We start from the raw sequence: 16,278 nt of genomic DNA on the forward strand, positions 1-16,278 counted from the left end.
GAGGTGAGCTGAGGTTGGTGGAAGTGACTACCTACTTCTCTACTACAACACAACAATTCAACAAAAGTGAGCTGGGGTTGGTGGAGGTGACTGTCGACGTCTCCACTGCAGCCCAACAAGTTTAATATTCAACAACAATTACTCATTAAGACTTACAAACTATTTTCATATGGCGTTTCCTTAATTCTATAACTTGGCTACACGAATCTTGACCGATACAACTTGGATAGCTTGGTTGAGGTTGAATCTTGTCCCACTAAGCCCTGAGATGTCTACCCCTATGGGTAGGCCAAGGATAATATGACTCGTGTGCTAATTAGCATCTAATCCCAAGATTAAAATTGCTCAATTAGCACTATGAGTTATTTGATGTCATAATTTTGTTCTACCATGTACATTCCTTTTTAAAAAACTCAAGAAAATCAGAGCTATTAGCTGAAAATTTGGGGGAAAAAAATAAAATAAAAACTTATCCAATAAGAAAAGAAAAAAGAAAAAAAAAAAAGAAAAAGTAAACACCATACAGAAGTTTTCTTCATTCACTTTACCCTACATACATCATCACAAACCAAGGAACAAAACCGCACATACTTCCTAAATTCTCCTCTATATGCCTCCATGCCAACACCAACCATTGATTTCTTCAATCATGGGAAGAAGAAGTAATCTCGACAACCCTTCATCCAACTTTTATGACGTCAATCAAGTGTCTATTTCAATTTGTGTAAGGGTCAGTCCATCAGTACGTAAAGGCCTGATATCATTATTGTGTTGTATCTAAATTACACATCCATGCAAGCAGCTACACAGAGTCTCCTGCCTTTATCAACAGGTTGTACCAAAAATCCATGTCATCCTCTGTCACTTCCAAATTCATAGCACTCCCTGGTTCCACGTGAGAAGCAGGATACTGATGAACCCTAGAATCAGCGACAACTGGAAAGTTGCCATTGTTATTATTATTGCTTTCTCCGGGACGGCTCACGGAGGCTGCAGTCATGATGAGCTGCGCGCGCTCTTCCAAGCACGGCCGCATGGCTGTTATCGCCGGAATGTCTCCGCCGGATAAGTTGCCGGGAAATTTCAGAGGGGAAATGGGGGAGTAAACGACGTCGTGCATGGACAGGTCTGGGAAGTACTGGCCTCTGCTGCAAGTGTTGTTGACGTTATGCGCGGTAGGGTTTTGCTTGAGGGCTCTCTTCTTCAATTGGGTGTGCCATATATTTTTAATCTCGTTGTCAGTTCGTCCGGGCAATCTTGCAGCAATGGCTGACCACCTAGAAAGATTAATTAATTAATTAATCAATATTTGAAGCTTTGAAAATTTTAAATGATGACTATATTAGAAACTTGAATGCATATGTATATGTTGACCAAAAAAAGAAACAAAGAAAAATAAACTAATTAACATCTTGAAAAACTATGGGTGTCATAGGGATTCGTGTAAGAGTGGAGCTCATCTTTTGTGGAGCCAACATATATTACTTGACGAATTTTTGGAATATGGAATGTTGCCCAAGAACGAAAAGAAAAGCAAAAAGCAAGAAAAAGAAGTGTGAAGAATTTTTTAACTTAATTTTTAAGAAAATCCTAACTAATTGACTATATATGCCTATTTTCTTCTCTAAATAATGCAATCTTACGAATTCAAGCATATTTCCTTTGTCTATTTTGGAAGAGAAAATGATTATGATTCCCACTTGGTTAACCAAATTGATTGTTGGGAAGAAAAAAAAAAACATATAAAATAAATAATTAATTAATAATTAAGACATTTTGTAAAAGAAAGTTGCAGTCGTACTCCCATGGTGCTCCATACACTGCACACCACAACTTGCTTCTTGCTTTCTTCTTTTTAATTTAATAAAACAGTATGCATGAAAATGGTCTTCAATATACACCTATGAAACGTATTATACGCGTACAAACCTATTTCCAAGAATATGATGCAGCTTGATGATGGTTTCTTCTTCTTCCTTGGTGAAGTTTCCTCGTTTAATACCTGGTCGAAGATAATTCGTCCATCGAAGCCTGCAACTCTTCCCGCACCTCATCAACCCTTAAACCAAGATAACAAAATAAGCACATAACACAGTATATCATCGATAATGCTAAGTATATCGTCCATGTTCCGACTGATCATACGCATGTTTCGGATAGTATATCGACCAGACACCCTGCTATCTTGTATAAGTCGGATACTATCCAAAATACACGATCTGAGATATCGATCATTTTCGGAATGCAAGAGATTTGAGTATATATGCATGAAGTGTACGGTATACTGACCAGCTAGTTTGGGAAGAGCGCGCCAATTTTCATGGCCGTATTTCTGAATATAAGAGATCAAAATCTGATCTTCTTCGCGAGTCCATGGCCCCTTCTTCAGTCCCATCTTCTCACAGCACGGCGCCCTCTCCATTTCTATGTTTCTTCTTGGCGATCAGTGGATTTTCCTCCTCCTCCTCCTTCTTCTTCTTCTTCTTTAAATTCTTCTCCTGTGTTTGTCTTTTATGAAGGTAGAGACAGGGGGTGTTTGGAAGTCGTGACCAGAACTTTAATGGTTCTTCATAAAAAGCACACCACAAATCAAAACGTGTTGCAGATGGCCCCTGGTGGGGTATACCTGCAGCGCCATTTTTCAAAAAGTGAAATAATAATAATAAAAAATAACTCTGCTTTTTCTAGAATAAAGTACTTATAATGCTACTTATCCTCTTGTCTTTTTTTTTTTTTTTTAATATTACTTTAATTAAAAAAATTGTCATTTTTGTGCTTGGGTTTAATGCAAATTACTGACCGTGGTCTACTTGTTTAAACACACCTTTTTAAAAAAATAAAAAAAGAAAAGAAAAGAAAGAAAGACAAAAAATAAATATAATCTATTGCGATCTTCAATAATTCGGCAAACGGCCGCCCTTATTGATGGGTATTAAGTTTTTTCCTTTGACTTTTCAAGTTTCATATTTTGTGTCATTAATTTTTAAGTAATTTTGACGCACACAAATTTATGTAACATGGTTTTAATAGAGGGGACAGAGTATTCCAAGACACCTAAGGACTGTTTGACTATGGAAAATAGTTATTACTTTTTATTTTCTAAAAAATTATTTAAAAACTAGCTAATTTTTCATTTTTCAAAATATTCATATGAAAAGATGAAAAAAAAAAAATTGACACTATTCACTTGTAGAAATAGCTTTATTTTTCATATCTAATTCTTCAAATAATTATAAAAATACCTCGTTATTTGCAATTTTTCAAATTTATTTAGGAAGTTGAAAAATATATTTTTATCATTTTTTAGATATTTGATTTCTTATCTTACTTTTGGAAGCATGGGATATGGATATTGTTGTTTATGAATTTTGTTACTCTTTAGTTATGTAATTCCTACAGATTAGATTCTACTTTCACTTCTCCTCTTTGTATTCGGTCTGATTATTAAGTTCCCTAGTTGGATTTCACACATTTTTAGTTATTTAATAAGAAATTTATTTTATTTCTTTTAAAAAGATAAAAGTCTTAAAATTCATGCTCCAAACTATAATTTTTAAAAATTTAAAAATAATTTATGTATTTTTGTCACTATTCTAAAATTTTAAAATAAAAAGAAATTAATTTTTGCTCAACTTAATAAACTCGTTAATATTATTCTACCCTTTTTAATACAACTTTTGAAAACAGAAATTATTATATTTTTAAAAAAATAAAAATAAAAATTCATTAAATTCTTAGGTTTCACACATCAAATTAATGGTCCATACAAAATACTTCAATTTATATAAAAGTAATTTTAAAAATGCCATGTAAGAGTTGCTTTCCATTGCTTTTTAACTTTAGACCTCATTTGTGATCATGATCTGTAATGAAGGAGATCCACAAGTCAAATTAGAATAAAGAAGAAGACAAAACACCAGCACTGCCGCCCCTCCTCTCCTGTCTACTCTCCAATAAAAAAAATTCTTTTCAAATTTTTAATTAATTAATACTTAATGCAGTAAATTAATTAGATAAATAATTAGGAAGGATAATTAATTGAGGTGGGCGAGGTGAGACAGCCATCCTCGTACCATGTGACGCAGTAAACAAAGAATTGCCCCAACCCCACCCATAGGTGAGGAATGCAATCTTCTTTAATGACGAGAGGAATGATGCTACGATGACACTCATGAATTATGTCAGGAGTATTTGAAAGTGTATTTAATTATTTGGTATTGCATAAATGTATATGTATTTTTAATTTTTTTTTTTATCTTTTTAAATAATTTATACTTCGCCCGTATAGTTTATGTTGGGTTGTGGCCCATATTCAGATATACACTTGAAAGCTTTTACAAATTAGAATTATGATACGCCAGAGTATGTTAGAATCATGGTGCAATACGACTGTATATCATATAAGGGTATAGAACGTACAGTATGTTAGAGTATGATAGAATCATGGTGCAATACGACTGTATTTCATATGAATGTATTTTGAGGTTTTATACGAGGTTCTATATAGACATTGTAGTCGAGGGTTGAAATCCAGATAATGTAATTTTTCATTGATAGTGAAAATTGCGTAAGGATTCAGTGGGCGTAGGCATATTGCTGAACCGCGTAAACTTGTGTTTTTTTTATCTCTTTGTTTTTTCTCTAATTTTCATATTTGCTGTATGTGTAGTTGCATATTCTTATGGTATAATTTCTCAACAATTGGTATCAGAGCATCAAGTTTGTGCTTGTTTTTTCTAAGATTTGCATGTAGATCTTAGTAAGGATGAGCGAAATGAAGATAAGATTCAAAAAGTTCGATGATAAAGAGAACTTCGGCCTATGACACATGTGGGTAACCGGTCTATTAGTTCAACAGAAGGTTTACAAGACTTTGATAGGAGAAAATGCGTAGAAAATGGATGAAGATGATTAGATGGAACTAGAACATATCAACTTTAGTATTATCCAATCTTGTTTACTAGATTTTATCGTGTTTGATGTGATGGAGAAGAAAATTGTCAAGGGTTTATAGACGTCGGCATATTGTCAAATCATGTAAAAAAAAATGTGCAGTTTCAGGTGGAGGTACAATCCTAAAAGCTCCAAAGTGGTGAACATTTCTCAAAGTGGAGATTGATGAGTTGTGGCTCATATTCAGAGGGTATACACTCGAAGGTTGTTACAAATTAGAGTCATAGTATGGTACAATATGTTAGAATCATGATGTAGTACAACTATATATCATACAAAGGTACACTGCAGTATGTTAGAGTCATGGTGCAATAGAATTGAACTGTATATCATATAAGGGTGCACTACAGTATGTTAGAGTCATGATACAATACAACTATATATCTCATAAGGATATAATTACAATATGTTAGAGTCAAGGTACAATATAGCTATATATCATATGCGGGTATTTTACAATTTCATATAAGGCTTCATATAGACATTGTAGCCGAGAGTTGAAACCCAAAGAAGATAGTTTTTCATTGATAGTGAAAATTGCGTAAGGACTTTGTGTACATGGGCATATTGTTGGACCATGTAAATTCATGTTCTTCTTCTCCCTTTGTTTTTTCTCAAATTTTTGTATTTGCTTTATATGTATGCACATAATCTTAGGGCGTAATTTCTTAAGAATTTAGGCACAATGCTTACACAATGATAAATTGTAAAATAAGTTTTTTTTGTGTTAATGAAAAAATTATAGATATAATTATATAAAGGAAGAATACTACTAAGGATGTAGCAATATTAATTTTTTTTGAAAAAAAAATTATAATAACTTTATCAATGTTTATAATGGAAGAAGTAATATGCAAATAATATAAGTGAAATTTTCTTAAATATTGTATTTAAATACATTATTATGTCTATTAGTTGTCATGTCAACCTTAATTAGTGCATTATATATATTCTACATTTTTATGATTGCATTTGTGTGTCTCTCATATGTCATACCTATTTTTTCATATTTTTCTCATGCTTTAAACAACATTATCATCCTAATAAACATATATCTATACTTATACGCGGAATAGGGTTGACATATATACAAGTGATCTAAAAGTCAATAAATTTTGATAATAACCTCGAAAAAGCTAAATCTAATTAAATAGCTAGAACAAGAAAAATAAAATAAAAAAGAAAAAGAAAAAGGGATGAGAATGGACGTAAGGGTTTCCTAAACTAAAAAAATAGTTAATAAAAACGTTTAATTAATCATCATACATGATACTTATATTCAAGTGATGAATCTTTTATAATATAACTTTTTTTATGTGTGTGTATGCGCATGTTTAGGATTCTATATAACCAATTTAATCTATATAAACTCATTTCAATATTGTAAGGATCTCTATGCTAATTTAAAGTAAACTTTAGAGACCATTTTCTTTTCTTTATAATATTACTTTTTTTGTGTATATGTGCATGTTTAAGATTCTATATAACCAATTTAATCTATATAAACTCATTTCAATATTGTAAGGATTTCTATGCTAATTTAAAGTAAACTTTAGAGACCATTTTCTTTTCTTTTCTTTATAATATAACTTTTTTTGTGTGTGTGTATGCGCATGTTTAGGATTCAATATTGCCACGTATTTTTTTCTTGTTAAAAATTAATTCAATTTATGATTGTGTGAAAAAGAAGTTGTTAGTGATCATAATGTATTTTTGAGATTTCTTTTCAAGATTTGTAACTCATTACCCATAATTTTATGAACAAATAGTATTATTTACGCATGTAAGCTAAGGAATACACGAATAAGAAAAGCTAATTTATAATCCTTAATTGTAGTCAGTGGTGTGTGGACAACGTTTAAAAATTATACTTAGGTTTAGGATTATGAAATCTTTGACAATTTTACTTTGCCTCTTGCAATTATATACCATCTCTATCGGTTCAATATGCGTTTTGATTATTGTATATTATCATTTTTATGATTTGTTAACATCCATATTTTAAATTTACTCTTTATTGGGTGATCTAGTGGTCAGAACAAGCTATCAACTCAAACTTCCTAATTGGAATTCAATTTCTTGTAGAATCAAATATGTATTTAAGTAAAAACTAGTTGTGTTAAATGTTTTAGAGGTGGTTGATCAATTTACAATCGCATCCCCTTTGTTATAAATGTACATATTATTTAACTTTTCATGGTAGAATATATTTAACTTGAGAAATTTAGTATATACTACTAAAATCATCATTTTTTTCCATTCGTATTCACCACTATACACATCCCCTATATACATATACATTTCATTCTTTTAAGTATTTATTCATAAATAAGTTATAAATTTTTAAATTTATAATACCTTCATCAAACAACATCCTATCTTATGGACGGAAAATACTCTCTCAATAAAATAATGCCACCATAACAAAACAAGATCTCCATAACTAATTTTGAATAGAAAGTGGGAAAGTGGGCAATATCTCCATGGTTTAGAAGTGATTTTTTTAATACTTCTACATACTCTCCCCATATTAGGGAACTACTCATTACGTGACCTAGGATGATATGACCTTCTATTTAAAGGTCTCCTCTTCAGAACTCTCAAAGGTTCATTACATTCAATGCTAATGACACTTATTTTAAACATTAGAGAGGTCTTGTAGAGGCCACTTGTGGCCTTCCAAGCAATTTTCTCTTTTATGATTACATGAGTAAAAGGTTGTTGTCAATTAACTATTTTAGCTTGAACTAATTTTGGTATATGGGAATTTTATCCACTCCCAAAAATATAAGAACATATTTAGGCTATTGAAATTTTTTAGGCTTTATTAATCTAATCACAGTTCTAAAAGTCATTAAGGCCTCAATTTATAACCTTCAATTTGTCTCGACTAGCTCTCAATCCACTGCTCTCAAGTTGTCAAGGCTTTAGCTCCCAACTTGAAGTTTTTAGGTCTTCGAAGCTTTAACATTTGGTCTAGAGCTCTTAAGTTGTAAAAGCTTCAATCTCAACTCACAACCTTAAAGTCTTTAAGTCTTTAACTCGCATCTTAAAGCATTTAGGTTTTTAGAACTTGATTTTTCACTTTAGAGCCTTTAAGTCTTTAGATGTTTAAATATCCCTCTAAATGGAGCTTTTAACTCACTAGATCTTCAGGTCTTAATGTCTAACCTTCTAGTCTTTCAATCTTTAGCTCATGAGGCCCAAGATTGGCCCAACTGACGAGTATAGCTCATAAGGCCTGAAAACTGGGCCAACTGATGAGTATAGCTCATAAGGCCCGAAGACCAACCTTATTGATTAGCATAGCTCATGAGCCAAGCAAATAAGCACTACTCACCAAAATTGGCCCAACAAATGAGCATAGTTCATGAGGTCCAAAGACCGGCTCAAACTGATGAGCACAAATCACGAGATAGACATAGTTAAATCTAAGAAATTGCAAAGCATTTGACTCAGATTAAGCAAAGGTGTAAAACATTCAGCTCAAATCAAGAAAAACACTGATGAAATCAGCTCAGACAAAGCCAAAGAGGTTAAATATTTGGCTTATATATTAAGCCTACACGAGCAAGGTTATCAGCCCATAATGAGCCAAAATGTGCAAGATTCAACTCAGATTAGGCCGAAATGGCAAAAATCCACCCAAATAGCATCTCAGACTCAGCCAAAAAAAGGCTCGGAATCCCCTAAAACAGCTCGGAAGATCCGGGAGCAGCATGGATTCAACTGAAAAAAATGGCTCTAAGGAAGTCTATTCGATTTGTATTGAGTTGACATCAGCTAAGATTGAGCCAAAACATCTTGGATCCAGCCGAACAACTGCTTGGATTGAGCCAAAACAACTTAGATCCAACTGAACAGTAGCTCAGATTGAACCAAAACAACTCAGATATAACTGGACAACAGCTCGAATTGAACCAAAACATTTTAGATTTAGTCAAACAGAGGCTTAGATTGAGCCAAAACAACATAGATCTAGTTGAATAGCGGCTCAGATTGAGCCGAATAGCCACTCAGATTTAAAAAAAAAAGGCTCAAAGTTAGTCAAAACGGATCGGATAAGCCATGAGTAGCACATATGCAGCCGAAAAACAACTCGTAGGGAGCCAATTTGGCTCAGATAAAGCTAAGAGCTACTCAGTTCAAGTCGGATACGACTCAGATGGAATCAAATTTAGCCCTGGTTCAGCTGAGTAACAACTCGGCGGAAGCCAAAAACAACTCGAATGAGCCGAGAGCAACTCGGAGTAAGTTGAGAAAATGACTTAGATTGAACTAAATACAGCTTGGGTTAAATATATATATGTTAGGTTTGGTATATTCCCAAGAGGAGGGTGAATTGGGTATTTAAAATTTATTCCTCCTAGGTTAAACCAGATTGGCAGTATTACGCAACCTAGGGTCTGTCTATGCGATTATAAACCTAATCATTTACAATAGTAAAATATAAACATTCATGTACTGGAATTTAAAATGCAGAAATTAAAAGCACGCACAAGAAATGTTATCGGGGTTCGGCCAACTATGCCTACGTCCTCGCCCCTAGCTCGTAAGCCTGAGGTTCCACTAAAGTTCACTTAACAGGTGGAGCGGCACCGATTACAACCAGGTCAATTCACAAAACTAACCTCAACCAACACGCCTTACCAGGATGGCGCACTTAACTTTCTTAACCGGATCTAAGTTAGTTCAGAACTATTTAACAGGGATAGTCTCCCTCTTCAGACCTATGCCTGAAATACAATCAATATAAATTTACGTACATGGAAATGTGCTTCTCAACTAAGCAGGTATGTACTACAATACACACAGTATACTCAATCTATGATGACCTAAAAATATATATATACGATTAAAGCATAATAATAATAATAATAAAACAATAAAAATGGTCATTAAGTTAATATCAATACAGAAGTGTTTTTCTGTAGGATCCTTGATTTCATGTTTGATGCCTAAAAAAGACCTTGTCTTAGTGAGTGTTCAGAAACCATTGCGGCTCAGTCGCTCCCTGGAGGTTGGCCTGGTCAAAATAGAATTTTACAAGAAAAATAGGATAGACACTGGTGTACACGTAAATAAGTACATATACATAAAATAGTATTTTGACAGACATAATTTGTAGAAATACATGGTAAAATAATAATAATAATAATATACGTATCCTATGTGGGACCCACATGAGTCTCGAGGTCGTGTGGGGTACACATGAGTCTCAAAACTATGTAGGACTCATAAAACTGTGTGAGGACTATTGGAGTTACGTAGGATCCACTTGGGTCTTGAAGTTGTGCGGAACCTACAAGACCATGTGCGGCTCACATGAGTTTTTGAAATTTGAATTTAATTCTTTAAAAAAAATACTAAAATATGACTTAAAAATAATAACAATGATAATAATAATAATGATTTTTTAAAAAAATTTAAAAATAAAATAAATAATTAATTAATTAAAAAATTAATTAAAGGGGAGTGGTCGCAAGCACTCTCACATGACCTCCATCCCTATCATATACCTAACCTATGTCTAACTCATCTTATGCTCATTCTTTAATTTTAAAAAATTATAATTTCACCTGTAACGACCCAAGTAATAATGATATTTAAATAATAAAGAGGGAGGGAAATGGAATTAGTAACAGAAGAAGGCAGCCGACTTCGTTGACGAACGTGAAACGTTCGTCGATGACATTACATTTTGGAGGTGATAATTCCAAGAAATTTTCCCAGGTCTCATCAACGAACACATGGGTTTTGTCGACGAGGGTTCTTCAGGACCTCGTTGACGAGGTCCTGTCTCGTTAGCGAGAAGATACCGAGAGAGGAATTTTGGGAAGTCTGAAATTCGTCGACGAGAGTATAGATTCGTCGACGAACTTTTTACAGGACTCGTCAACGAGGTGACGTGACTCATCGACGAATCTCGCAGTATAAATAGTGCAAAACTTCAGATTAATTCAGAAATACAACGCCGCTCTCTCTCTCTCTCTCTGTCTCTCCTACGACCCCTCCTCTATCTCTCTTCGATTTCGGTCCCATCAGTCGCTAGATCGACAATCTGAGGCCACCACGACACTCCTGGCGGAGTTCTCTTCAAGTCTACTGGAGCGGATCGTCAGTGGAACGAAGTTGGAATTCATCCCAAATCTAGGGTAAGGTCTTTTATTCAGAATTTGGGTTTTCAGAAGTTGTAAGAAATGTAATAGACGTAGAAATAGTAATGTTTTGTTCTGGGATTTATGATTTTTAGGGTGTTGAGTAGAGAACCCTGCGGGTGTAGGACCTGTTATAGTAGGAGGGTTTTAGCAGGAAATAGGTAAGGGAAATATGCTATGTTAGGTTATTTGAGTATGATTTTAGTATAAAATTATAAATGTTCAACCAGAGTATTATTCACAGTAGAGATATATACAATTTATCAAGTATGATTAATATGTTTTAAAATTATTGTGTGGCTTGAGAATATAATATAGTATAGAAACATGCTTTACAGTATTTTTCAAAGATGTGTTTTGCAGAATATACAAACAATGAATGTATTTTATAGAAATTACAGAAATATCATGATTATATAGTTTTACAGTACCATGACATACAGATTTACAGTTAATTACAGAAATACGGTTGATATAGATATAGTTTTCTACAGCGTCATGATTTATACAGTTATTACAGAATCATGGTAAAACAAATAGTTGTATATAGAGATGTATTATGTATTATCAGATCCTGTTGGACCATACAGTTACAGAGCACGGTATCATAGCTACATACAGTATACAGAGTGCAACCACCTATTCAGATAATACGTGGTATAAAAGTCGATTAACAGAGCCCATGAGTGGACAGACTCTTCATCAGATATGGGTTGAGAATTGCTGATCAGACTATGGAGTATAGTGATTTATTCTTGGTTAGCCAGCTAGGGTAAATCTCGCCTACGGGTCGCACAACCCTGTCATAAGGGGTTAAATCAGGACACACAGTTATCCACAGGGAAGTTTACAGTTATTACTATGTTTATACAGATTTACAGAAATAGAAAATATATATATATATATATATATATATATATATTAGTAGTATTTTGAGTAGAAACCTAAAGTACAGAAATGTTAAGCAACAGGTAAAAGATGAAGATTTATATTACTAGTATTGTACTTTACAGATTCAGTGATACATGACTATATAGTAATAGATTTTCACTGTTTGGTAACTCATTTGCCACACACTAGTAATAGCATATTTCGTCTTACTGAGCATTGGCTCATCCCAATTAATTTAACATTTTTCTGGTGATCCAAGTAAGCGAGCAGATCAGGCTCGCAGGTAGAGGGGCTTCGGTACTGCCTTGTCAGTAGAGAGTAAGTATTTCTTTTGGAGTATTTCTGTATAACCCTAGCCAGTCGAGGGTATTTTGGAGAACAGTCGTGCTTGTATATTTTGGTATTGTATATAATTACATATGGTTATGTTTATTTGATTTCTGCTTCTCGCTGCTTAGGTTGATGATTGAGTTTAATCCAGTGTGGTATCAGAGCATTTCAAATGTTATAGTATATATATATATATAAACCCAGTTAAATAGTAGGTCGTTACATCACCCCTCTCCTTACACTTTTACAAATTCTATTTTCTTTCCCAAAATTTTCCTATAAATAGGAAGCTCTCAACCTTCATTTTACATAAAAAAATTTCAAAGGAAGAGAAGGATTAGTGAGTGAAAGAATTAGTGGTGGAGAGAGAATTTTTGAGTAAGTTCTCACTCACCCACTCTTTCCGATCTCATTTCTTAGAGATAGTTATTGTGTTCGTAGCACAAGGTAAAAAAAGAGGTAAGTAAATTTGATTATGTTAGATTTTTATTTAAAATTCATACCGAAGTTTATTTGTAAATAAATTTCGATTATATTAGTTAGTTTTATAAAATTCTCTTGAGTTTATTTTTACGCATATTTAATTATACTAGTTTTATCTTTAATATACTTGTATTTATTTTTGAGTTAAGAAATGTTCTAAACCCCTCGAGTATTTTACATCATTAATTTCTAGTTAAGAAAATATTTTTAACACGAAAATTGTGTGGCATGAGTTTATTTATACGTTGCATATTTCATGAAAATATGAGTAAAGATTATATGAGTTGAATTTTTTTATGTTGCATATTTCACAAAAATATGAGTAAAAATGAAATTTTCATGATATTATTTTAATTGTACAAATTATATAATAAAAACATTTTTAAAACCCTTTACGGCTCAGACGATATAGAAAATTACGAATGCTCGGTACCGCAACTTAAAGTTTAAACGGATCAGAGTGCACCCACACTATTTACAGAGTGGTTTTATATGGTAGTGGATTTCTTCTGAGTGCACACTTGAGTCGGACCAGGGTTTAATAGGGAAAATCTCACTTAATGATGATGTACGTTGATTTAGTTTGGCCGGCCAGCCAACTAAGTCCAGTTTTCGGACCTCACAACCCAATTATAGGGGTAAACATGACTTACAATTAACATGCCTACGGGTGATTTTTATAGTATATGTATATACATATTTAATTACGTGTACAGAGTTATTGATGATTTGAAGGTAAAGTATAAGTTTATATGAGTATGACCATTATTGTGCCTAAATGATGATCTGAAGAAACGCATAAGGAAAAGTATATAATTAAAAATTATAATTACAGTTTTTAAAATTAAAAGTTTAATTTAACAGTTATAGTATATGATTATAAAAGTTTACTGTTGTAGTTGATGACAAAAGTTTTTATGCAGAAATTTTTAAATTTACATTTATTTTAAAAGCATTTTTAAAGTTATAGTATTGAATATTATTTTATGAAATTAAAATATTTTGAAAACTCATTTTAGTCACACACTAATAATAATCTTATTTACTTACTGAGCGTCATCTCATCCCAATCATTATTTTACATTTTAAATCATTTTGAAGAGTGTACCAGAAATCTGACATAACAAATGCATGGACGGGAATAGAAAGAGCTGAGTAGAATAAAAAAATTAGCATATTACAATTTAAAATATATTTGTGTATTTTATAATTTTGAAAATTTGCATTTTAATAGTTGAGACATATATTTGTAATAAAACTAATTAGTGCTCTGGTAATAAAAATAATTTAGATTTATTTGCGTTTGCTGAAAAATTTATATGTAGGAACCTACTCAGGTTCGAGTCCTTACACAATCAACTACATATCAACAATATAGGAAATGTAAGCTCAGTGATAGATGTGATTTTGTGCAAGTAACACTCAACAAGGTATTATCATTAATATGCTCAAAAGTGTTCTAATCAAACTATTTCTTTAAAACAGTAAATATCAAATCTCAATAATAAACTAGGGTCTCAAAGATGCTTAATCAAATATTCAAACTAACTCAAAATATTTTCTTTTAATGTAATGAGTTCAAGAGTAGTTTGAAAAATATTATAGCTTGTAGAAAATGTTTTTGCACAACAAAATCAAAGTTAAGGGAATCTTGCAATGACAATCCAAAGATCCCTAAGTTTGTTAGTTTATCCCAACCCAAGATTTATAATATTGAAATCTGTGTGATAAACCTTAACTAAACTCCCCAAAAATAATATCAAAAATCAATCAAGCAAATAGGAGTTCTAGCAATACCAAATATACACTAGCACAACCAATATGCTCTCACAATGCTAAAATGTATCAAGGGAATGGAGATATGAGAGTATTTGGGCAAGAATAGGATTTTGAAATAAAGAGAATTTTTGTTAATGAATTTGCTAATTAATTGTTAATCCTCACAAATGAGCCTATATTTATAGGTAAGGGTAAAATTATAACCATTTGAGATTTGTTGGGAATTCTTAGAAAAGTTTCAAAATGTTTAAACACAATTATCTCAAATTAACCTGTATTTACCTCAGTTAAATTTTTTTTAACCCGGTGAGGTTCGGGTGGTTGAACTCTAGTTCGGTTGCCTAATTAGAGACAATAAAAAAAGCCCTTTAAATCAGTTCAGCAGCCCGAGTTCCTGTTCGGTGGCCCAAACCAAAGTTAGAAATATTTCTTCGAACTTTCAAGTGCCTGATCATAGGTTCGGTAGCCCGAACTCATGTGTTCGGTCGCCCGTGACTTAATTTGAACTAAATCTCTCGATAGCCCGAGTTGGTGAGAGGTCATTTTCAGGTGGTTCGAGCGCCCATGGAAGGTATGCACAAAATTGTTCGGTTGCCCGATAGCCTAAGTCAACTGTTGACTTTTCAACAGTTTGGGCGCTCGAGGAGTTTTGAACTCTTGGGGTTCAGTCGCCTGAGCTCTCTCAAATTTCTCTATATTATTCATTTTTATTTATTTTTAACACTTCTCAATTTTGTATGATATATATGCATGAGTGTTTGGGACCTAAGGTCTTACTAGGGTCTTTTCAAGGGCTGTTTTGAGATAATCCCAAAAATTCGGTTTCGATCGACCGAAGGGTGCCCTAAGGTCATTCAGTCCTTATGGTCAATCTATGACCTTTATGAGCTTACAGATCCTATATGCATGATGTGCAGATAATTATTACAAATCATATCCTTAGTTACAATTACAGACCCATATTACATAAATCGAATTTACAATATGAAATAAAATCTTCAGGGTCTTCATGCTTTACTTTCATGTGCCATTAGTTGATCTGCTAAAATGAACCTGCACATACACTTGAAAGCCATCAAATACCTGAGTATTTATCATTATCAAAACCGGGTGTGACCTATAAGGGTCAACAATATGTGTTCGACAGTTTCTAAGGCATTTAAACTTTGGAAATTGGTTTCAAAAATTCAAAACCAGAGAGGGGGGGGGGGGGGAGAAGTGATATACACCCAAAATATCCTTACTCAAAAGGAAGAATGGTTATAAAACCACCTTTAAACCTTTTTTCATAACCGACATGCAAATTTTAATGTGCATACATTTATGAGAGGAATGGTTACAAAACTATACTTAAAACCTCCACAAAAATGCCCATAAAACCTTTGTAACCTCCACAAGCATAATAATGCCCATAAATGTCGGATTGATGGAGGGTCAACCTCCACCACTATAAAAAGGGACTTGGAGAAGAGGTAAGCATCTCATTCTCACTCACTCTTCATTTACCTGGTCCTCCAAGTTATTCTTGTTTGATTCCTTTCAGGTGATCGCGGTCGAAAGACAATTTGACAAAAGTCATACAATTTTTAATAGCAACATCACCCAAAATTCTAACCTAGACGATCTTTTCAAACCCCTTAAACAGCACCAAATCGAAAGAGGACATGACTAGCCTTATATTTCC

At 33.0% G+C, this 16,278-nt stretch overlaps 1 protein-coding gene across 1 annotated transcript; it reads right to left on the bottom strand.

Moving 5' to 3' along the window:
- Nucleotides 1-802: 802 nt before the first annotated feature.
- Nucleotides 803-2,422, bottom strand: LOC131153906 (transcription factor MYB4-like). The gene is made up of 3 exons (XM_058106353.1): nt 2,290-2,422; nt 1,930-2,059; nt 803-1,277 (listed from the first exon to the last, which is right to left on the bottom strand). The coding sequence occupies exons 1-3, from the start codon at nt 2,420-2,422 to the stop codon at nt 803-805; spliced, it is 738 nt and encodes a 245-aa protein (XP_057962336.1).
- Nucleotides 2,423-16,278: the final 13,856 nt, after the last annotated feature.

This window comes from Malania oleifera, chromosome 4, assembly GCF_029873635.1.
Source record: "Malania oleifera isolate guangnan ecotype guangnan chromosome 4, ASM2987363v1, whole genome shotgun sequence".
NCBI classification, from domain to species: Eukaryota; Viridiplantae; Streptophyta; class Magnoliopsida; order Santalales; family Ximeniaceae; genus Malania; species Malania oleifera.